The 24,032-nt window shown below is 39.0% G+C and overlaps 3 protein-coding genes and 1 non-coding gene across 5 annotated transcripts; 2 read left to right on the top strand and 2 right to left on the bottom strand.

Annotated features, from left to right (window-relative positions):
- Nucleotides 1–399: 399 nt before the first annotated feature.
- zfx (zinc finger protein X-linked) lies at nt 400–5,463 on the bottom strand. 2 transcript variants are annotated; one of them, XM_056738078.1, is made up of 8 exons: nt 4,821–5,463; nt 3,864–3,962; nt 3,461–3,769; nt 3,098–3,262; nt 2,852–2,989; nt 2,633–2,767; nt 2,157–2,306; nt 400–2,075 (listed from the first exon to the last, which is right to left on the bottom strand). In XM_056738078.1, exons 2-8 carry the CDS (start codon nt 3,928–3,930, stop codon nt 850–852), a joined length of 2,190 nt encoding a protein of 729 aa, XP_056594056.1. In that variant the 5' UTR covers nt 3,931–3,962; nt 4,821–5,463; the 3' UTR covers nt 400–849. The 2 variants fall into 2 exon arrangements, with proteins under 2 accessions (XP_056594056.1, XP_056594057.1); XM_056738079.1 differs by lacking the exon at nt 4,821–5,463 and adding an exon at nt 4,232–4,323.
- A 602-nt stretch (nt 5,464–6,065) lies between these two features.
- eif2s3 (eukaryotic translation initiation factor 2, subunit 3 gamma) lies at nt 6,066–10,004 on the bottom strand. The gene is made up of 13 exons (XM_056738080.1): nt 9,943–10,004; nt 9,508–9,576; nt 9,008–9,071; nt 8,750–8,877; nt 8,381–8,502; nt 8,102–8,196; nt 7,828–7,986; nt 7,524–7,658; nt 7,342–7,436; nt 7,092–7,236; nt 6,832–7,001; nt 6,552–6,724; nt 6,066–6,413 (listed from the first exon to the last, which is right to left on the bottom strand). Exons 2-13 carry the CDS (start codon nt 9,574–9,576, stop codon nt 6,350–6,352), a joined length of 1,419 nt encoding a protein of 472 aa, XP_056594058.1. The 5' UTR covers nt 9,943–10,004; the 3' UTR covers nt 6,066–6,349.
- Nucleotides 10,005–10,955: 951 nt separating this feature from the next.
- On the top strand, nt 10,956–23,992 carry LOC130413193 (kelch-like protein 15). The gene is made up of 9 exons (XM_056738214.1): nt 10,956–11,185; nt 12,787–12,868; nt 13,642–14,353; nt 14,471–15,562; nt 22,721–22,932; nt 23,024–23,131; nt 23,205–23,347; nt 23,429–23,520; nt 23,738–23,992. Exons 1-9 carry the CDS (start codon nt 11,125–11,127, stop codon nt 23,924–23,926), a joined length of 2,691 nt encoding a protein of 896 aa, XP_056594192.1. The 5' UTR covers nt 10,956–11,124; the 3' UTR covers nt 23,927–23,992.
- trnat-agu (transfer RNA threonine (anticodon AGU)) lies at nt 18,627–18,700 on the top strand. Its single transcript has one exon. It is a non-coding gene; the product is annotated as a tRNA-Thr (tRNA).
- Nucleotides 23,993–24,032: the final 40 nt, after the last annotated feature.

Consider the following 24,032-nt stretch of genomic DNA (forward strand, 5'->3'; position numbering starts at 1 on the left):
TGCGAATATTAGCAGGAAGATTTGTCTTACATTAAATTCATTCTTTTATTAAATATGATTATTATCAGTAAACTAATTTACGTTTGAGTTTTTGTTTGGATCTCCAGCACTGAGGATATATTACTGTTATTTTTTTGTCTTGACTGAATATATTTTGTCAATTAAATGCAAGTTTGCTGAGAGCCTATCTAAGCTCAGGACCCTTTCTATTTTTTTAAAGCCCACTATAGAGATTTGCTATTTACAGGAAAACTTTCAGATATTTATGATTTTTGTGTTTTCAGGAACCAGGTCATTGACTTAATTGTGAACTTTTAATGAATTTTAATCTGAACATTCTTCTTATCAGTAGCTAAGAATCCAGTCAAACATTTTGCACCACAGTTAACAAAACGTTAATGGAGTTATCAAATCTGTTTATGTAAACACATTCCACAGTCATTTAAGTTACCCAATTACGTTTCTTTGTAAAGTAAAAAAAAAATACCCCAAAGATTCATAATTCAATGCTCAAACACAAAATTTAACACCATGCATGGTGTCCACCCTTGATGATTTAACATTATGATTAATGTGTTGGACTTCAACAAAACCATGAATTTGACATTATAACAACCTGTGAAAACCGGACACAAATAATTGAATCGAAAATATGAATCAACACAAAGCGGCCTTATCCTTGGTACCTTCACCCTGCCCATACCATCCGTGATCTGACTGGCTATCCAGCGATCAGCTTTGGGTCTATGGCCTACAATGACTCACATCCTTGCATCCAGGATGAACCTGTTCCTGTCAAGGATGGCCTCAGTGCTTTGATTGGTGTTGCTATGGCAGCCATTTTAAAGGTCACATGGCAGGCATTAGGTCCTTGTGATGTCTCATAATGTGCTGATTCTTCTCCGACGGTCTCCGGAAACCTTTCGAGCAGAAATCGCAGCGATGCGGGTAGTCTTTGGTGTGTATGGAGATCACATGTCTCTTAAAGCCAGATGCGTCACCTGTGCTGTAGTCGCAATACTGGCATTGGTACACCCGTCGCTCCCGGTGACCCCTGGACATACCAGCGCCGCCTAAAATTTTCTTACCACCGAGTCCAAATGTCTTCTTAAGTCCTTTCTTGTCAGGGAAAGCTTGCTGTTCCTTGGTGTGTACGGACAGAATATGCCGACTGAGAAAAAACGGATCTGAGATTTTGAAGTTACAATGCCTGCACTGGTGCAACTTCTTGGCCTTATGGGCAGCGGAGTGCTTCTTCAGCTCGGATGGCCGGTGAAAGCCCTTTCCGCAGACCTCGCATTTATGCGGGTAGTCTTTGGTGTGAACTGAAATGATATGACGCTTTAAGTCACTGGAATTGGAGCTTTTATGGTCACAGTGGGTGCACAGGTGCGTTTTGGCCTCCTCGTGCGTTAATCCGTGCTGTAGGAGCTCATCAGGATCGGCGAACGTCTGAAAACAGCGGTCACACTTGTACGGCATCTCCTTGCTATGCTTGGTCTTTATGTGCGTCTTTAAGTTGGAAGAGTCTGCCGATTTGTAGTCGCAGTAAAGACACGAGTACGGCTTCTCGCCAGTGTGCGTCCTCATGTGTTTCTTCAGCTCGGAGGGATGCCGGAAACCCTTCCCACATTCCACGCAGATGTGAGGGAAATTCTTGCTGTGAACGGCCAGCAGATGTCTGTTGAGTAGCCCTTGCTCCGCTGTCTCGTATTCACAAAATTTACACTCGTGCATTTTGTTAGCGGGCGATGGGATTTGAAGCTTCGAATCTCTATGGTGGTGCTGCAGCCGGTGGGAGAAGAGCGCCGCCTGCTGATGAAAATCTTTTCCACACACTTCACACTCAAACTGAGCTTTGTTACTAAGGGTGTGTATCTCCATGTGGTTGTGGAGACTTGCTTTTTTGTTGGTGGTGTAATCACAGTCAGTGCATTGGTATTTCTTTCTGGTTACCACATCTTGGTGTTGATTCTTATTGTGGCGCTTAAGGAAACCGCGCGATTTGAACTTCTTGCCGCACAGCATGCAAGGGTACACGGTGAGAGGCTGGCCATACGGTCCAATGATAATTGCTGGGGTAAAAAAATATAAAAGAAAAAATTTAAATCAAACAAAAAGGTGACACTGTAAAATAAAAATAATCTAGATCGTACCTGTCTGAATGTGCCGGAGTTCAGATCGTTTTTTGCTCTTGTTCTTGCTTCGTTGACGGTTGAGTCTCTCGACCGTGTCAGATTTATCAACGTGCAACAGAGCGCTAGCTGCTCCATTTCTGTTCTCGCAGCTTTCATTCTCCTCTTCACCTGATGAAATACAGATTTGAGGTTATTAGATGGCATCTCCTTCCAATACATTTGTGCTGCATTATAATATGACTGCATTCCTAAACAGGTACACCATGTGCTAACAACACAATAGTTGTCGTTCAAATCCCCGAAAACACACATTGTGAAAAAATGTATACCTTAAAGATCACTTTGGATAAATATAACTTTCAACTTAACTCAACTTTGAAAGTTAATTGAGTTTAGGAAAAATAGTTTGTCAAGTTTGTAATTTGAGCTTAAAAAACAATGCAAAACAAAAAAAAAGTGTTTGGACTCGTGTTGCATGTATACGTCTCACTAACCATAAGCTGCTGCCCAGGCAACGGGCATGAAGTCTTTGCTGAGCGATGAATTATCAAGAGTCCTCTGAGCACTTCCAGGGTCCTCACCTCCTACCACCACTTCCATGTAGACCTCATCTGTGATTTTGGCCACATCTTTTTGGAAGAAGAGGAAACGGTGTCAACAAGAGTCACTAGGATATAGAACATACATCATCAATGGACAAAAACAGGACTAACTAATGTCATCCTGGCTTTGATTGGCTTCATCCATTGACATGTACACCATCTTCTCTCTTAAAGGCATTCCAGATGAGTCTACCAGCTCCACGGTCTCATCAACATCTAGCTCGGCATCTCCTATGTCAACAGTGCCCCCTGAAAAATCAAATTTCATAATATATGACAAAAGAACTGTGCAAATGAAGGAATAAAATATAAACGTAATAAAACTTGGAGGTTGGAGTTTACTGGAATGTGACTTACCCAAGTCCTCCTCCCCTGGGTGAGCTTTGATGATGTACACTTTAATGACCTCTTGACCATCATCGTCATCATCATCAACCTTTTCCACATCTTCTGGATCCTCAAATGTGCCTTCAACTGTGATTTTAGTATCCTCATCAGAAATCACCTTTCCAGTCTCATCCACTGTAAATAAACACAAGTCAACGCATTTTGTGGAGTTCTGCATGTTGTCGTGTACCAAGTTAGATTAATATTTAGTTTTTCTGCCTATTCTTATAAAATTATTTATATGGTAGGGCTTGTGACTTTGTCAATATTGAGTCATATCCTTTTAAAAACATCTAATCCAAACATCTATTCTCATTGGCAAGTCCAACTCACAAGAGATCATGAGGTAGTCTCCACAGGTATCAGGGTCCCCCTGAACGTCAGTTACCACATCAACCTGCAGACCTTCATCTTCCAGAGCCACATCATCTGGAGACATCACGCAGGTTTCCACGGCAATAGTGGCAAGCCCCTCCTCTTCTTCTTCACAAGCCACGTATTCAGCTACCACATCCTCAATAGCTTCCTGGATGACCAGCTCCTCAGCGGCGAGGCCATGGACCACGATCTTCTCACCCTCCACGTCAGAAACGAGAACGGACTCTTGCAGTTCTACCACCACCTCATCTTCCTCTCCATCACCTTTCCCATGAATACACAAAGTTGTACATAAATGTCTTAACATAATCATATAGAACCAGTTTGACGTGCTTCACCATGGTCAGGGTTTGTTTACCTGTCCCATGGAATATGATCTTGGGCTCATGGGAATGGAGAGAGAGAGCTGTTACATCATCATCCATTGTATCTGCCTTTCATCTGCATAATATAAGACCTACAGACAGGTGATGCAAAATAAAATAATAACATTAGAACAGATGGAAGTCAGATTTGTATGAAACTGTGAGTAAAAAAAAATTTGGCCATTATCCATGATGTCTCAATCTATATACAAGATCAATTTTCCGGCCACATTTGACAATACATTTAGATATTATATATAGATATCAAAATAACAAGACACCACAAGATTGCATAAGACAGCAGCAAATAACTTAAGATCACAGCACACAGGGATATATTATAAATATTATAATCAATTACCCTTTAAAAAGTTGCAACTTTTTAAACGCATACAACTATAAAATAAACAGACCCAACCAATACCATAATCTGTCAAACTGTATTATTTACATTTACAGACCCTGCTACTCCCATCTGTTTACTTAGTGATAAAACGGGCAGTTCCTTTGTTCCTACGTCATGACGAAGAGTCGATACTAGCCCCGCCCATTCGTATAAAACCTACGACACGCCCTTCCTCAAACCTATCGCCATTTTGAATGATTACCATTAATTCATTAAATCTCATAAATACATACGTAAACTCCCATATTGAGACTCTGAGTGAATGCAAGTAAACGTTTTACACATTTTCTAAGGTATACAAATCACAATATAAATAACTTACACAACCTCGGAGTCTCGTCTCCGCGGCCTAGTTTAGGCCTCGGAAGGCCGCGGCTCATTGCTAACAAAGGCCTACGTGACATTGCAACAGCGATCATCTCATAATACGATAAATACGCCAACATTTCAGTTCGACTTCACACACTCAAATTATGGCATTCATATGTAAACCATACAAACGTAAAGCTTCCCACTTCGGATTGGGTTAAATATAGCGGCCTACCTTTTGTATTATTTTTGTTTCGTTTCCAAGGCCGTACGCCTTTCCTTCTCCCACCCCCAGACTCGGGCAGAACGCATACGGGCTTCTTGTGTGAGTAGGGCGGGCCGCCGCAAAGCGCGGAGGGGAGGGGCCGATGCGCTCCGAGGCGCTGCAGCCTCCAGCTCCACCGGCATTTACGCCGCCTTCTGAGACGCACGTCACTGCCGCAGAGCCGCAGGAAAATGCGGAAGGAATCTCAGTCGAGTGGCCGCTGCTGCGTGGCTTTTTTGGCAGGCCCGCGAGCTGTATTATTTCGGACTGATGGCGTTTTAAAGTTTAGATATATCATGCAGATTCAAGAATTTTTAGTTTGTGTTTGTTTTGCGCTTTGGAATTTACTTGTTATGAAGTTTTGTGGAGTTTCGTGTAATTTTTTGCGAGAGTGGTCGCAGAGTGATTAGCGAACTCGGGACGTTAGCCAGTTATGGATTTAATGTATACGTTACTTATGGATTTCTTAAAATAATAATGTAGCGTGATAGCTTGTAGTCAAACTGCTTTTGATAACGTTAAAAAAATAATCAAATACTGCTATTTCCATTGTTTTCTTTATAATTAGCGTTAGACTAAAAAAGGGAAACATTTTAATTAAGAGGAACAGTTTGCTCGGCTATTTATTATATGATATAATCTTTTATATGATTAAAAACAATCCTCACTCAAAAATCATCAGATCTGTAACTATGCATTATTAACATAGTAACAATATATGGCTGTTTGTATTTATCTATAGCTATCTGAAATAAAAGTCCGTGTTAGAAGTTTGGACCAGTTCAGCCCAGACATGCTTTGAATATAGCAACAAAATATGACATGAATTATAGTTAAAAATATCCCCAAAGATTAGCAGCACATGGGGATAAGTACTTTAAAACCCCGAATGTTATTTTACACGCTGTCAAATATAACAATAATATTGAGGAATAACAAGAAATTCTTCTCAAAAAAACCCAAAGCACCGTTTTCCAATGTCTCTGGAGAATAAATCGTGATCATATTAGTTTTTGTTTAACTGGGTACTGCTCACTTTGGGGTAATAACATTGATGGTTTGCATCATTAGCTCTTATAATTGCTAACAAGATTCTCAAAAACTAGGTTTAAGCCATGAAAATTTAATTAAGTACCACCACAACCTGTGTAGGTAATGTGACTACTTTGTTGGCCACTTTCAAAAAAACTTATGACACAATCTTCACACGACATGTTTGATCCAAAATGTTTTTATTAGTCATCACTGAAAGATGTTGACAATTGCTTTTTCAAGCCAAGGAATTGTTTTCATTGCATTTCTCATATATAAATGACACCAATCCCATCACGTAGGATGGTGAACATCTTAAAATACAGGACCAGTGCGTTCCACTCCAATAGATCCTCTCTCTCCAGTCTGCGTTGACCGCGAAACACGCTGGCCTGTGCAGGGGTATGTGTGAAAATGGTTTAATAATTATGTCCGTTGGAGCGACATTGACAAGATGTGGTCGATCCTCAATCATCATCAACTGTGGGTGTGATGGTAACACCTCTTCTGATCTGCCCCCAGCCGATCAAACTAGAAATAAAAAGAACAATGATTAAAACGGCCTGCTTTCATTAATAGCGTCTAACAATAACGGAGCTGAAAATGCACAGCAGCGTTTCACATAGAATAAGTGAAAAAAGGTCCAAATCCCAGATTATTGATGCTCACCGCCAATGTTTCTCCACTCTGCGACTTAAGGCGATCTTCTCTCCCACCTCTGTGCAGACAGGGTTGGTGAGCACAATCTTAGCCAAATCAGCCTTTACTGCGCTCACACGTCCTCCTGTCGACAGCGAGCCAATGTTAACCATCAGCACCTCATTCTTCGACAACTTCTGAACCTGTAGTCCATGAAAGATATCAAAGTTTGTCATCACATTGTAAAAAGTGCACGCTTTCCTTAAATTGTTTGGTTTTTCGGTGTATCCATTTATAATAAATGCTTCACCTTGGCTGCTTTCTTGTCGCCCTCAGTGCGCACACCTAGCAGCCTTCTTAGAAGAAAGTAGGAGATCTCAAGCTCTGTGAAGATCTCAGGAAGAGCACCTACAGCCCCAAGGACCTGCCCCACCATACGATCCGCTCTGCACAGTGTAGGGTCAATCTTGGTGCCAACACCTGGAACAGACAATGTACAGAATTTAATAATGTATTTCACTTCTACCATGTATCAAAATAACATAAGAATAGCCAGTACAGTCTGCATACCAATAAGGCCACCAGGTGCAGCGTACTGGAGGTCATTATGTTCGGCAAACAGCGAGACAATTTTGGAGAAGATGGGTTTGCACATTAGTTTCCCTTCGTGGTCTTTAGAAACTATGCCTGGTCTGACCTCAAGCTCTTGTCCAACCTTGAATCAAAATAAAGGTGAACAGCATGAAATAGAAACAAGAATAACAGTCAAGCTTGATATCTGACAATGCACATGATTAAGGAATAATTTAGACAAAAATACCTTCAGTACTCCTTTGAGGATACTTCCCCCAGCTACACCACCTTTCAGATCATCTACTTCACAGCCAGGCTTATTGACATCAAATGATCTGATTACTTTAAAACACAACCATACAATCACTCATCTCAACCGGCACATGGAACAATAGATTTTAGTAGTTTCCAATATAAACCGTCTCTTACCAATAAGGCGAGGCTCAGAGGTGAAGTCACGGACAGGCACAGGGATCTTATTTACAATGTACTCGCAGACGACTTCGATGTTGTACTTTAACTGGGCTGAGATTGGGATTATTGGTGCTCCCTCTGCAACTGTGCCTGTTTAAAATTAATTCATGGTTTACAAAATACAGAGATTTGACAAAATTATCTTCATGGTGTAAGAGAAAACTGGACTTTCTGCTAAATAATCCCCTCTCCATGGATTACTTAATATTTGATAGGGTGATTATGTTTTTTTTTTTTAAATCCAGAAGAGAACCCTTACCCTGCACAAAAGCCAGGATCTGTTCATACTGTTCTTTGGCCTGACTCTCTTTCACCAAGTCGATTTTATTCTGCAGTATAAGTATGTGCTTCAGCTTCATGATCTCAATGGCTGCCAAATGCTCTGATGTCTGTGGTTGAGGGCAAGATTCATTGCCAGCTGCAACAGTGAATAAGGTAAGACATTTATTAGAAAATAATTTTTCAGTACCATCGTCATAGAAGTTGGAGCTTGCAAGATTGCCATGGCAACTGGTAAGGGGATACATACTTACCAATTAAAAGTAGTGCGGCATCCATGACAGCTGCTCCGTTTAACATGGTAGCCATCAAGATGTCGTGACCCGGGCAATCCACGAATGAGACATGTCTAATAAGAAATGATAATCAGAATATCTGAGAAAATCAATGCTTGCTATAATTTACCAGTAGAAAATAAAAGTGAAAACTGAATCACTCAAATACCTGATTTCAAAGCACAAATATTTACAAAAAAACAGAATATTTTGCATCTAATGCAGTAATTACAAATGTCAAAAGCATTGCAAGCGTACCGGACTAATTTAAAGCTGCCTTTGGTGCCAGGAATGTCTGTTGGGAACTCATCAGGTGTGCTGCTGCCACATGACCTAAAACACTCCGGCCTTGGACAACTTGGATCATCCAATCTAAACACCTAGAAAAGAAAATTCAATGTGCGTAATTTTATCAGTCAATTATTGTGGTCTAATTTGTTACTCCGATACATCTTTCCAGTAGTCTTGTGACAGATTCTCTTACAGAGAAAAAAGTTTTTCCCTGCGAAAAAGAGGAAGCTGCGATTTACTGTCGCAAGCTTGAATTGAATCAAATAACAGCCATTTCTAGCTTTTGACTCAGAGTGTAGCTTGCAATAATTACATTAAACCAAACTTAGCCCTTACCTTTGCGTTAGCGTAACCCAACTTGATCGTAATATTTCTCTCCAGCTCATTTTTAAATCTGACAGTGTGTACTCCAGAGATCGCTTTTACCACTGTTGATTTTCCATGGGCTACATGACCAATAGTTCCTAAATATATAAAGAGAAATAATAGTTTTGCAAACCTTATATAAAAGCTAATAAATTATATAGCAGATTATGTCAGTGTTTGTACGTATCAAATTAATTAAGCAGAAAATAAATGAATAAAAAACCTCACCTATGTTTATCGTGGCTTGCCTACTGATGATCTCTGGCGAGAGAGGGGTCAGTTTGGTCACATCCTATAAAGCAAAACAGATTTCTTAACGTTACCCAGAAACAAAAACACTGTATACAATAGAATAAACTACTAAAGACCTAAACAAAGAATCCCTATGACAAAGAAAAAAACGACGACTTTTGCGGTCCACCTTCCATTCAAACCGCCATGCATGTAAGGAGTACCAATTCTTGACAGTTAACATAGCTGGAACTATATTAACCGCATTGACATTGTTGGTGTGGCAAACAGTTGTGATTGTATAACATTTAGACGTATTTTCTACACGGGGTCCTTCTCCATACCCGAATGAATCATGTGGTAAGCTTTCGCCGGTACAGCTAACAAGCATGTCTGCCATCATAAGGTGCGCAAAACGAGTCAACTTGAACCGGCGATAAAACATGTGCATAGACAGCGCCTTATAAGACACGAATAAACAAAACAAGACGACTTACTAAAGTACTGAGATCTTGTTTGGAAAGATGTGGCTGACCCAACGTTGTTCCAGACTCGTCGCCCGCCATCTTGAATGAAAAGGAATGGAAGTATGACCAAGCAAGTGCCTGACCATTTTTACAAATACATTTATGGCGTTTAATTATAAATCGTTCAGTTTCGAGATTTGTTATGCACTTAAAGGCACTGCGATTTCCTATAACAAGTCATGTATGTAAATAAAATAATCAAACATATATAAACGTGATTATCCAAAACGTTCTGTAGGCACGGGGATGATGCAATCGGTTTCTATGCATCGCGAACATATTCAAAAAGGGAAAAAACGAACTGTATAGTAGATTGTGCTTATCATTTAAGCACATAGCATACCTACATAACAATAACACAATAATTTGCTAATTATATGGTAAAATCCACCAATTTAAACGCACGTTGGCTCAATGAGGATGAAAGCTGGGTCCGTCTTCTGGTTATGACGTCGTGCATGTAGTAGTTTTTAGACTTGTTAGACTTGATCCTACGCCGCAATATCCGACAAGCGGATGACATCAAAGTGCCGCGAGAGCGATCCAAAAAAACATTTAAAAAGTTTGATTTCCAAACGCTCTCGCGGTACTTTGATGTCATCCGCCTATCGGATCTTGCAGCGCCGCATCAAGTCGATCAAGCCTGCGGTTTTCAGTCATAAAGCAAAATCAATTGACAGGAAACAACTTTCAACCTCTTAAAGGTATTCAATCAAAAATATAAGTTCTGTCATCATTTATTCGACATCATGTTGTTCAATACATGTATTTGACATGGTCTTCTCTTAAAGACAAATGACGATTTGGCAATGGAAGTCAATTGGAGCCAGAGTTGTTTGGTTTGAAGTGATCAAAACACCCAACCGATCTTAACTATTTTAAAAACATGTCATCAGTCTAAAAGTATCATTTTGTATTAAATGTTTACATCAATACTTGTTATTAGTAATTATAAAAATGTAATTAAATAATGTCAAACACTAATAAACCAAATAACATTAAAAACACACAAAAATCTAATGTATAACGTAAATAGCTTACTTAAAAAAAGTTCAATCTCAGCATTTCCCCCTGCCTAGGGCACTACTTTTGATCCCACGGTTTCACGTAGAGTTTGTACATAAAGCATAACTGAATTCATAATAAATGTCAGTCAAATCTTTGGCGATGCACCAAGATATTATATAGATTTAACCGCTATTTCGTTTAAACTTCCCATGAAAATGTTGTCAACATTTATTTTCCTGGCACTCTGACTTTTTGCAGCCTGTTTTGTAATCATATATAGGAATTATTAAAATAATATTAAAATACACAAGTGTGGCCTTCAGAGGTGTGTAAAAATAAATAATGTATAAAAACTATTACATTTCCGTTCGAACGAAAATTTCACGGGAAATGACGTCAGTGCAGACAATAATATGGCGTCTACGATTGCTGGAGAGGCTATGGATAAACAACATTTAGCTATTCCGTTTAAATAACACAGGTTTATTGCCACTGAAAGACGCTTGTGGGCAGCGTTTTGCCGTCTATAATGACATTTTATATTTAATTTACCTGATCCTTGTCTGACTGTAGCACTCCATGTCCGAAGGACCTCGGGCTCCCTGGTCGAAGCGGGGTTGCGTGGAGTCGCATCGCCGAGGTGATACACTGCTATAATCATTTTATTTCACATAAAACATTGTTTTTCTTAATATACCACTAATTTGTATGTATTGTAACTCAAAACACAACATATCATTTTATTCTTTCTGGGTTGACATGCAGTGAGACGAATCAGTGTTAATTATTGGCTGTGCCCTAAAACTTAGTGAGCTGCCTACCTAGAAAGCATTTTTATGCTTAATATGCGATCTTGTGACGTTCGCAAACGCAAGCTGTCTATGTTAATTTATAAAAAAAAACTAAATTATTTATGAAACAAGCATTCAAATAATGACAACTCTACAAATATGGTCTTGACTGTCAATCTGTAGCCCACCCCTGTTGAAAAAAACAGCATATGCTGGTTTGGTATGATGCTGGTTTTAGTAGTTTAAGATGGTCATGTGGAGGCTGGTCCATTGCTGGTTTAAGCTGGTCAAACCAGCATCAAAACATACTTAACCCAGCATTTGCTGTTTTTTCAACATTGATGGATTTCTCTGACGTGTGAAATGTTGTATATTTAGTGAATAGCTAAACAAGGTCATCTATAGCTACAATGATGGAAAGAAAGCAACATTGAGTTCAATGTAAAGCGGTATCCTACTGTTTTTGCATTTTGAACAAACCGCTATTACAAATAATACAAATTCTATCGACAGGACATTTCCTAGAAAATCAAACAACAAGTGTGTAGTCGTCAAAGAGAAGACTGACAATCTATCAAAATGGTACAATAAAGGGATAGTTGAGCCCTAAAGTCAAATTTGCCATTTATTTATTTATTATTGAGCAGAACCATAAAAAGTATTGTTTGGAAAATCTGCTGCCCTCTCTGCTTCATATAATGGGAGTCTATGGGGTCCACCTGTCTAAGAGTTCCTAAAGCACGAAATTTCAAAAAGCGGCTCCTGGCAACATGTTGACGTTTCGTGAAGTGACTCGCTCGATATTTTCATAAATTTGAACGTCAATTTTAATAATATAAGCCATACTGTACATTATGGCTAATATTATTAAAAATGACATTCAGTTTTATAAAAATATCAAACGATTTGCTTCACGAAACGTCAACATGTCGCCAGAAGCCACTTTTTGGAATTATTTGCTTTAGGAACTCTTAGACAGGTGGACCCCATAGACTCCCATTATATGAAGCAGAGAGGGCTGCGGATTTACCAAACAATCTTCTTCATGGTTCCACTCAAGAAAAATTTCACCTATATCTCGGAAGGCCTGAGGGTTAGTAAATAAATGGCAAATTGGAGTTTTTGGCTGAACTATCCCTTTAATATAATACAGAAATGTATATAAAACTCAAAGCTCATTGGAAGGTCTAATTGTAAGTAAACTATTTTGACAACCAGTTTTTAATTATGGTTTAACATATTTCTATGTACGGTTCAACAGTAAGACAAAAACAAATTGGACAGACAGTTAAAATGGAAAAATAATCTAAGAATATAATCTTAAAAGTATCTGCTTTGGTTGCCTCTATTCTTTCAAACAACAAATCAGATGTTGCTTAGTCTTTTCTGATGTAGCATTTGATGCATTATATTGAATTTTTACCAACATGTGGATGTCACCTGTTTGTAGAGCAGGGAAAGTTCAAGCAGAGGAAATGTGAACGTCGCTTCAGTGCAGTGAAGCCGACTGTTGGCCAGGAGGCCTCTAAAAGGTAACATAACTTAAGCAATAGTCATCATCACACTTATTTTTTCCCCAAAGTCACACAACCTGTAAAGGGTACAGTGTCTGGGTGTACTTCATCATGTGATTAATATAAAAAATATTGTTAAACTATAAAATACTCCTCTGCTGTGTACATAAATACAGTTGGTCCTTCTTTTACCGACTTCATTGATGTAAATAAAATTCAAACATCATTAACAAAATGGCACATTTATTCGTTCAAGCATCTGTACAATGTCAGTCTGTTGTTAATTTTCACATTATTTTAATGATCAGGGCTTGTTCAATTTGTCATTTAGGTGAATATCTTCAGAATTAAATTTCCTACGGACACAAGAGGTACTGTCCTCTGATTGGCTCGGACACCCCCCTGTGACATGCCCGTGGCCAATCAGAGGTGAGTGTGCTGTGCTGTGTGCATTAGAAGGGGTTGTGTGTGGTGGAGAGTTTGCCTTTCAGCATCAGAATACGAATTGCTGAGGTGTGAAAGTTCTTGAAGTCCTTCCAGAGGCTTAATCAAAGACTTGCTGTTCTGGACATTAATTGAAAGATTTGTGTCATATTCTTCTCCATCTTGTTGATTGATAAGAATCAGTTTCCTTGTTAGGAGCTCTGTGACACGAGACAAATCGATCTTATTTACCACATATACCTGAGATGATGGTAAATGCCCATATTTAGCCGTCTTCCCAACCTTGCAGAAATGACCGGTTGGAATTTATTGACCTGTTATTAATGAGAGCGTCTGTCTCTCTGCAGGTGCCTAATGGCAGGGGATGTGGAGGTGTACCTTTCCCAAGTGCACGATGGAAGCGTGTCCTCAGGCTTCCGAGCCTTATACGAGGAGCGGCTGTTGCTCGATGTCACGCTGCTCATCGAGGAACACCACTTCCAGGCCCACAAGGCCCTGTTAGCAACACAAAGCGACTACTTCCGGGTCATGTTCACTGCTGACATGAGGGAACGTGACCAGGATAAGATTCACATGAAGGGGTTGACGGCAGCTGGGTTCGGTCATGTCCTTCGTTTCATGTACTACGGTTCTTTGGAGTTGAGCATGGTGACGGTGCAGGAGATTCTGCAGGCTGCCATGTACGTGCAACTTACGGAGGCTGTAGAGTTCTGCTGCTCCTTCTTGCTGGCCAAGATCTGTTTGGAGAATTGCGCCGAGGTCATGCGCTTGCTGGAAGACTTCAGCGTTGGCGTAGAGGGGGTGCAGGAGCAGCTGGATGCTTTTCTGCTGGAGAACTTTGTGCCTCTGATGGCACGACCGGACTTCCTCTCTTACCTGAGTTTAGAGAAATTGATGGCGTACCTGGATAGCGACCAGCTGAGTAGGTTTCCGGAAATTGAGCTGTACGAGGCAGTGCAAGCCTGGTTGAGACATGACCGGCGACGTTGGAGGCATACGGATGCTGTGGTGCAGAACCTTCGCTTTTGCCTCATGACTCCCGCTAACATCTTTGAAAAGGTAACAATCCTTGCTGAACAAAAATGAAACAAATTGTTTTGTTCGTTTTTTGCGAGTTTTGTTTATTGTTGTTAGCAATATGTTAACAAATATGTTATTTCCTTCTTCTTAATGTAGGTCAAGACATCAGAGTTCTACCGTTATTCCCGCCAACTGAGACTGGAAGTTGACCAGGCGCTCAGCTACATCCATCAGGTGAACGAACAGCCTTTGGCTGATTCCAAGTCCAACCGCATCAGATCAGTGCGACAGCAGACAGCGGTATTTCGTGGAATGATTGGCCACAGTATGGTCAACAGTAAGATCCTCCTCCTGCATCGCCCAAAGGTGTGGTGGGAACTGGAAGGCCCACAAGTCCCGCTCCGTCCCGACTGCTTGGCCATCGTCAACGATTTTGCTTTCCTGTTGGGTGGCGAAGAGTTGGGTCCGGATGGAGAGTTCCATGCTTCCTCCAAAGTTTACCGTTATGATCCAAGACAGAACTCTTGGTTGCGTATGGCAGACATGTCCGTGCCGAGATCGGAATTCGCTGTCGGCGTCATCGGCAAGTATATTTATGCCGTCGCAGGCCGCACTAGAGACGAGACGTTCTATTCGACGGAGCGTTATGACATTGTTGAGGACAAGTGGGAGTTTGTGGACCCATACCCCGTAAACAAGTATGGGCACGAAGGCACGGTGCTTAACAGAAAGCTGTATATCACCGGTGGTATCACCTCCTCTTCCACCTCAAAACAAGTATGCGTCTTCGATCCAGGTCGGGAAGGAACATCCGAACATCGCACACGTCGCACGCCCATTCTCACCAGCTGTTGGGAGAACAAGTCAAAGATGAACTATGCACGTTGCTTCCATAAGATGATCTCCCACAATGGGAAGTTGTATGTGTTTGGTGGGGTGTGCGTGATATTGCGCGCTTCATTCGAGTCCCAGGGCTGTCCTTCAACGGAGGTGTACGACCCTGAGACAGACGAGTGGACTATTCTCGCCTCTATGCCCATCGGGCGTAGTGGGCACGGAGTGGCAGTGTTGGACAAACAGATCATGGTGCTCGGAGGACTTTGTTACAACGGTCATTACAGCGACTCTATCCTCACTTTTGACCCCGAGGAGAATAAGTGGAAAGAGGATGAGTATCCCAGAATGCCTTGCAAACTGGACGGGCTACAAGTGTGTAGTTTGCACTTCCCAGAATATGTTCTGGAACACGTGAGACGCTGCAGCTGAGGCTGTTTTAGTTATTTCTGGACTGTTTAGGAGAAAACGTTTACAGGTGTGATAAGTAATACTAATACTGTTGAAGCTTTTAAACTGTAGGCCAGTGCTTATTTAAGAAAAAAGTCTTTTTAGGGTTTCATTGTAGAAAGGAAAGTTTGTTACTGGGTCATATTCCAACCTTGTTTTGGTCATACGTTTGACTGCACTGTAAGCATTATCCTGTAGAGCACATAATATATTCCTCATGTTTCACTACATTGTCTTCTGTGATGCTTCACTCTATTCCTTCATTCTAGTGTTTTAGGGGAAATCATGTTTATGCATACAGTATGTATGTATTCCATGACAGAAATCTAAATAGTCCGCTGCATCTAGAAGCAATTAGATAAAAACAAATGAAGTAGAGGTTGCACAATTCATGAAAAAAGATATTTAAAGGCATTGTTCCTCCAAAAATGAAATTTCTGAAATGTCATTACATACCTGTATAAACTACTTTCTTCAGATGAGCACAAAGAAAGATATTTGGAGGAATGTTAGTCATTTGCAGTTCCGGGTTATGAATGCCTACCATAGTAGGAAGAATTAAATGGTAGTCAAAGGTGCCCGAGAACTCCTTGTTTTCCTAAATTCTTCACAATATCTCATTATGTGTTCAACAGAACGAAAAATACAATATATTTTTTCCTACAATGGTAGTCGACGATGTCACAAAACATTCTTCCAAATATCATTCTCTGTTCATTGGAACAAAGAAATGTATTCCGGTTTGAAACAACCTGAGGGTGCGTAAATTATGACAGATTTTTCATTTTTGGATGAATTATCCCTTTAAACCTCCCTGCCTTTTTCTTTAACGTTTACAAATCTAAGAATGCATTTGTGCTGATACTAGTGATGTTGTAGTGGTGATGATAATGACTACGATTGTAACATAATCGTAACGAATGTTGACAAGCATTGCACTCAAATAAGGGCGTATGTTACTGCTCTACAATAACACCGGTCCTCCGCAGTTGACTGCAGAGTCAGAATGAGGAGGGCAGAGATTTGGGGACATGTGGTTCTCCTACATTTATTGGTTGTGCTTTTGCTTATTTAATATTTATTTATTAAAATGGCAGAGCCTTGCCTTGATCCATTCAGTATAATATAATGAGCTGCTTGTGTGTGTGTGTGTGTGTGTGTGTCTCGCTCTCATTTTGTTTCACAAGCAAAAGGGCTAAAGCACATATGCATTGTCTGTTTAATGTCTAACAGCAGTTCTATGAGGCTTTTTCCTCTTCGTATTAATATCAGTTGAAAAAAAGTATAGGTTAGCCAAACATTAAAAATCAGTCTCTCCCTCAAGTTGTTCCAAACTTGTATAAATATGTTAAAAATATTGACATACTTGAAAGAATGTTTTTAACGAAACAGTTCTGGGGTAACTATTGACTACTGTAGGAAAAAACTTATATAAAGTTTAAAGTCAATGGTGACCCAGAACATTTCCAACATTCTTTAAAACATCTTCTTTTGTGTTCAGTAGAACAGCAAATGTTATACACGTTTGGAAAACAATGACTGAATTTTAATTTTTGGGTGAACTATATTGTCTTTCTACTTTCTACCCTTTGTTACTACAGATTTTCTAGTTGGTTTGATCTTCCTCAAACACTAACTTTATGACCTTATGTATCCGTCTTGTAAGTCACCCTTTTGTCTCCAGAATCCATGCTAATGTCATGTACATATTGATGCCAAACTGTGGTCGGTGGGGGTCAAGTTGTAATAATGAAGATGCACAAAATGTCTCTGCAGTAGATTTTAATCTTGCCCTGTTATTCTTTAGCAGAATAACAGACAATTATTCCACTATAATAATTAATCATAGCCCTGTAACTTGTTATTGAGAGGAGAATAATCAGATTGCTAACATGTTTATCAATATCTGATGGCTCACTGGTATTTGGAGACTTTGTAACTAATTTCCAAAAATAAATGTTCATACTGTCCAGCTCTTAGTTTTCATAATTTACTACAAGCAGCATTTTGTTGTAACATGTTGTGCTCCTGTGTTGGATTTAATATTATTTGAGCCACTTTCATCTTTGGATATTCATCTATTCCTGTGGGTTTATGCCTTTAAGAGGATCCAGGGCCAGGACCTGCACTGCCATCCCTGCTCTTCAGCTTGTGTGTCACCATATCTGAAAGAATAGCAACACAGCAAAATTGTGTTCATTCTTGTAGGTATTGTTGGTCTTTAAAGGAACATGTTTTGGTTTATTGTTTTATGACGGAAGCACTATTAAAATGACCGAATCAGATGATAAATATCACATTGTAGTAGTCTGAGAAAAACTGCTTCAATGTTCCACGCTAAACAATATTTTGACATTCTTAAAGTTAATAGCTGTTTTTAAATCAGTTTTTTTAAACAGTTCAACATTGGGCCATGCTATATGTCAACAGAACAAAAATCATCACGGCTTACTGTCATACATTCCCTTAAAACACCAAATGTTTACTCTGTAGGGGAGGCTGCTGTTTGTCACATTTCATCTGATCACAGTGTCTTTGTTGTGTCACCTTTTTCTAGTTTGTTATAATTAACTTCATGTTGATACAAGGAAGGTTTCAAGAATTATGAATCTTTTCCATAGTTAATTCCTTGGCAATGACTTGAACAACAAGTGAATCATAATGTCTCCATTGAACTTTATAGTTTTTAGTGAGGCCATCTTAATAATGTTCTGCGTAGAGATCATTCTTAATGAGTTGAAGAAAAAATTGATTTGTATTCTCATAACAAATGACATTTATTTATTTATTTTAGAGATGTTGGCAGTTGTAAGTAAGTTAAACCGTCAAGATGTCTAACGTTAGAGTCATTATCGAAACTCAGTTTGTGAGGGGAAAGTTATTCTATCCCCTTGGGGAATAATATACTTTCTTATAATGATTTTGATGGCGATGCGGTAACACTATTTCGCAATAAAGTATATTCTAGACTAGGATGTATTGATTTCCGTTTCCAATAAAACGTCCGTGTTATGCCGTGCTAACACACGGCGCCGTGGCTTAGTTGGTTAAAGCGCCTGTCTAGTAAACAGGAGATCCTGGGTTCGAATCCCAGCGGAGCCTATGAGAAATCGGATATTTCACGTTTTCGGCCAACAAATGCCGTACTTTTCGGAAAGTGAGTAAAGTTGTTGTTGTAATATAGTGTTAAACATTGTTCTCTTTAATGTTGATACGTGTACAGAAAAAAGCTTTCTCTGCTGGCTGTTTTGTGCAGTTATAACCAGAGGTGGGTAGTAACGAGTTACATTTACTCCGTTACATTTACTTGAGTAAGTTTTTGAAAAAATTATACTTCTAGGAGTAGTTTTAAATCACTATACTTTTTACTTTTACTTGAGTAGATTTGTGAAGAAGAAACTGTACTCTTACTCCGCTACATTAGGCTACAATAAGCTCGTTACTTTCCTTTTGACCTCTTTAAAATTCTACGCGTCATTGTTTTATTTTGACAGAGAGTGAGACTTCTGCCAAAGGCTCTACCATGTGACTTTGTTTCACCAATCAAACGTAGTTGCGCAGTCTCGTCACGTGACCATACTCAATCTCAGCGGTGTTCGGCGGGACGGGTTAGTTTACAGTCGTAGCAAAACTAAAATGTCACAATCAACCATCGGCAATGCAGACACAGCCGAGGAGGAACACCCCTGTCCTCATATTGAAAGCATGTTTACTTTAATAAAAGTGCGAAACAGCAGCTACATTATGCGGTGTCTTCTGTGTCTCCCAAAACAAACGGACATTTAAGCATTCAAAAACTCAACATCTAACTTGAGGAAACATGTAGCGGTTTGTGTTCTAAAATCGTTTTTTTTTTTGCTGTGGATCGACGAATGTTTGTCTTTTAGGTAACATATGTTTTAAACATTTCCTATATATATTATGTGTGGAACGGTACATGTATTTGCATTGAACCGAAATGGTATGGGCGTCACGGTTCGGTGCATACATTTAACTTACACAGAAAATAACTTACACGGTATAAAAATAAATAAAACTCGCGTGCAAATTAATTAATATAATGCAGAACTACTGTTAGATACGTGGGTTCTTTAGGGACACTTAATCTGTAGTCCCGCTTTAGCTCTGAAGCGGGCTGCGTTTGCATTGCAATGCTTTAGTATGTTGTGTGAGAGAGAGAGAGAATGACGTGGGCGCTATCGAAAAGTCACAAAGTGTTTACTTATATCTGTGTGTGTGTGTGTGTGAGTGAGTGTGTGTGTATGAGGCGTGGGCAAGATCGAACAGTGGAAACATAAACATTTTCCATCATTTTGTTTATGCAGGACATCATTCAAACTGCAAAGTGTTGAAGTTACTGTTAAATAAAATTTTAAGGAAAACAAATATATTAATCTGAAATGTAGCAAATTAACTTTCAAATTAATTGTTATTTTAATTTAATTTAGACTTTTCAGTCATTAAGGACTCCTGTTCACTGAAAAACGATCACAGCTTCACAGCAAGAACCTTGAGAACCAACTACTGTTGAAGCTTAATAGTGACATCACTGAGTAATTCTTTTGTGAAGTTGTTTGTTTCTGCATTTTTTGTCACAAACACACACACACACTCTCTCTCTCTCTCTCTCTCTCTCTCTCTCACACACACACACACACACACACACTGTATTTGTGTCTGTCTGATTGAATGCTTGTTAAAAAATAAATCAGACGTTACTCAACAGTTACTCAGTACTTGAGTAGTTTTTTAACCAAGCACTTTTTTACTCTTACTCAAGTAATTATTTGGATGACTACTTTTTACTTTTACTTGAGTCAAATTATTCTGAAGTAACAGTACTTTTACTTGAGTACAATTTTGGGCAACTCTACCCACCTCTGGTTATAACAAGGCAGAGCTGAATACCCCTTGAGATGATAGTGGACTTCATGAAGAACCCTCATCACTCCTTCTCCTTACTATTCTCATTATCACTTTGGCAGGACATTTTAAATTATGTTTGTTTGTAAAATACACAGTATGTACAGTTTTAATATGCTGTTCTAACTATGCATGTCTGTTATTAACTTTCCTCTTACATCTTATGTGATTTTATGCTATGAGTTTTTTTTATATATATTTCCTGTGCTTGCGCGTCTGTGAACATAAGCAAATAAAGCATGTTCTGATTCATAGTTATTATAGTTATACACAGATATAACGCCATATCAACTTGTACCATTCAATATACTAGTTATTGATTACTTATGCTGCTCTTGGCTAATTACATGCATAAATACGCAATGCTCTTACCACAGAGCTACAGGAAATCACTGACACTGGCCTTCAGAACGATAACAGCAAATTCGCCCCTTTAACTTAACTCACTACTCCAGGACTACATCCCGTCATCTTCGGTCTAACGGACGCCTGGTTGTTTCATCACAGCAAGGCACCAAATCGCTTGCAAAAACTTCTCATTTGGTTCCCCTGTGGTGGAATGAACTGCCAGCCTCCACCGGAACTACAGTATCCTTCACAACTTTCAAAAAACAGCTCAAATCTATCCAAGAACTGTCTACTGTATGTCTTGTGCAGTGTTGGGTAAGTTACTCTGAAAAAGTAATTAATTACTAGTTACTCATTACATATTCAATAGTGTAATTAGATTACTGTCCAAATTACTCTGTCCAAAAAGTATTTAGTTACTCATTACTTATTACTTTCTATATTCTACTACATCAACCTTGATTAGTTAAGTGATTCAAGGATAGACATGAAACTGCTTATTTAATTCATTCAAATAAATAATATTATTATCCAAAGTATTACAAATGTGAGAATTATACATTAAAGGACAGATTTTAAAATAAGACTTTGAATTTTAATGTCAATTACACTATTGCACACGCATATATTTCACAAAGTATTTCGTTTAATTACATCAAAAGTAACTGTAATTAAATTACAGAAAACATAAGAGTAATTCCTTACTTTACTTTTTCAAGGGAAAAGTAATTAAATTACAGTAACGAATTACTTAGTAACTAGTTACACCCAACACTGGTCTTGTGTTGCAAAAAAATCTGTTATTGTATTGTACATTATGCATCCTTCCTAGTAAAATTAAACCCCCACTGATTAATACTGTCTCTCTAACACTCATCAGACAAAATGCTATTATAAACTTGATCAACCTACTAATCAGTTCATATATTGTGTAGGTATTTAGTGAAATTTGTTGCAAATACAGATGCTTCCACTGTCTCTCCCGCTTAAACCCATTCCAACAGACTGACAGTGTAGAACTATTGAGAGCTCCATAAACCACATGACCACGCGGCGACGAGATCAAAGTGTGTCGCAACTCTGTTTTTTACAACGGCTCTGCTTAAATGTTATGGAGTCGTGGTTCTGTTGTAAAAATGTTGCAATAAACGCTTTGTTGTTGTTAACGCAGAACTGTCTCCGTTTATCTTTGCTAGCTCAAGAGCTACAACCTTTTATTTTAACCTGGAATCTTCACTTAAAAACATTTCATAATATTTGAGAACTCCCATATGCACAATTTATGCAAAATAATTTAACATAAAGAGAGAACCGGGGTTCGATTCTGAGAGCTTTTGGGTTTCAAAGAGTTAACGTAACCCAGACTTTTGTATGCATAGATAGCACGTTATAATATCTGCACTCAACTTTAATTTCATATAATTTTGTCTGAAATTATTTGCCAACTCATCATGACAAAATCAACAAAATGCAGCGATAATGCTGCACTGATTTTTCAGCGGTGGGCGTGGCTAAAAGGGTCAAACTCTTTTCTGCAGACTGCGTTTGGCTGAAGTGAAGACAACACATAAATCGTGTTTCAGATTAACTTTTGCTTAAAGCGAAATAAATAATCAGCGAGAGGGTGAGTGATTTTAAAAATGCAGATCTCATAAGTATAACATGTAATATGCGTTGTAAAAGTTATTTGGCATTAGGTGCTACTTTGGCGGATCTTCGTCTATTAGCACGTCATTTTCTACTGTTTGAATGGCGTTACACAAATGAATCACATGATCCTCGTTCACCCATGTCTCTAGTCTAGATAGACAAGCAGAAAGTATTATACGTAACAAATGTCCTTTTTAATAGATGGCAAATGAAGCAAGGCCCTGTCCGTGCGATTTAGGGGATACGATTGAATATGGGGGACTTGGAGAGGAAATTCAAATTGAGCACATTAAAGCCTATGTTGTCAAGCCTGCAACGTCACACAGGGCCATTATTGTAATTCAAGACATTTATGGATGGGAGCTTCCGAATACGAGATATATGGCTGACATGCTTTCTGCAAATGGATACATGTAAATATTTGCTTTGTTTCAAGTGTATTTATATTACATTTGTTGACCTATATTAAGTTTGAAAGTGGCTATGATTATTTTGCTATTGCAGTGCGATATGTCCAGATTTCTTTGTTGGGAAAGAGCCGTGGAGCCCATCTCATGACTGGTCAACATTTCAGCAATGGCTAGAGGACAAAAAACCCACAGACATAAAAAAGTATAGTTCTTTTAACTTGTGTTGTCCATATGTTGCAGACAAAAAACTAACAAACCTCTTGTAATTTGGTTAGGGAGGTGGATGTTGTAATGAAGTATCTGAAGGAGCAGTGTGGTGCTGAGGATATAGGTGTTGTGGGTTTCTGCTGGGGTGGAGTTGCAACCCACTATATTGCTCTTCAATATCAGGAAATCAAAGCTGGAGTGTCTGTCTATGGTAATGTGCTTTATTCCCCCTTAACAGTCAAACAAGGGGAAAATGTCTGTACTCCAAACTTAATATTATCTTTCAACCCAGGTATTGTTAGAGAGAGAGAAGACAGGTTTGATCTAAAAAGTCCAACCCTCTTTATCTTTGCGGAAAAGGATGCAGTCATTCCTCTTGATCAGGTAAGATGCATTTTTACTAAACCGTCTGTGATTCGTTGTACTTCATTAGATTTCTTGTCCTGATTAAAGTTTTCGATTTCACTGTTCTTTACTGAATAGTGAATACAGTGCCTGTATAACGTATATAATCATTGTAATAATAAATCTATTGAAGGAATATATGTGAAGATTAGGCCACGTGTTAGTCGGTTTATTGCTGTTTTTTCTTTGAACAAAGGTGACTGTGCTAGAGACGAGGCTAAAGGAAAAGTGCAATGTTGACTTCAAAGTTAAAATCTTCCCCAATCAGACACATGGGTTTGTCCATCGCAAGAGGGAAGACATTAACCCAGATGACAAACCTTCCATCGAAGAAGCCAGGACAGATATGATCAACTGGTTGAATAAGTACATGTTACCTTCATAGGATTAACAGACGGACCATTCCAACTATCTGACATGTAAAACAATAATAAAATTGTAATGAAACTGATGCTGTTCTTAATGTGTTGTTGGGTGCAAGCATTTTAAAC

The sequence above is a fragment of the Triplophysa dalaica genome, chromosome 23 (assembly GCF_015846415.1).
Source record: "Triplophysa dalaica isolate WHDGS20190420 chromosome 23, ASM1584641v1, whole genome shotgun sequence".
NCBI lineage: Eukaryota > Metazoa > Chordata > Actinopteri > Cypriniformes > Nemacheilidae > Triplophysa > Triplophysa dalaica.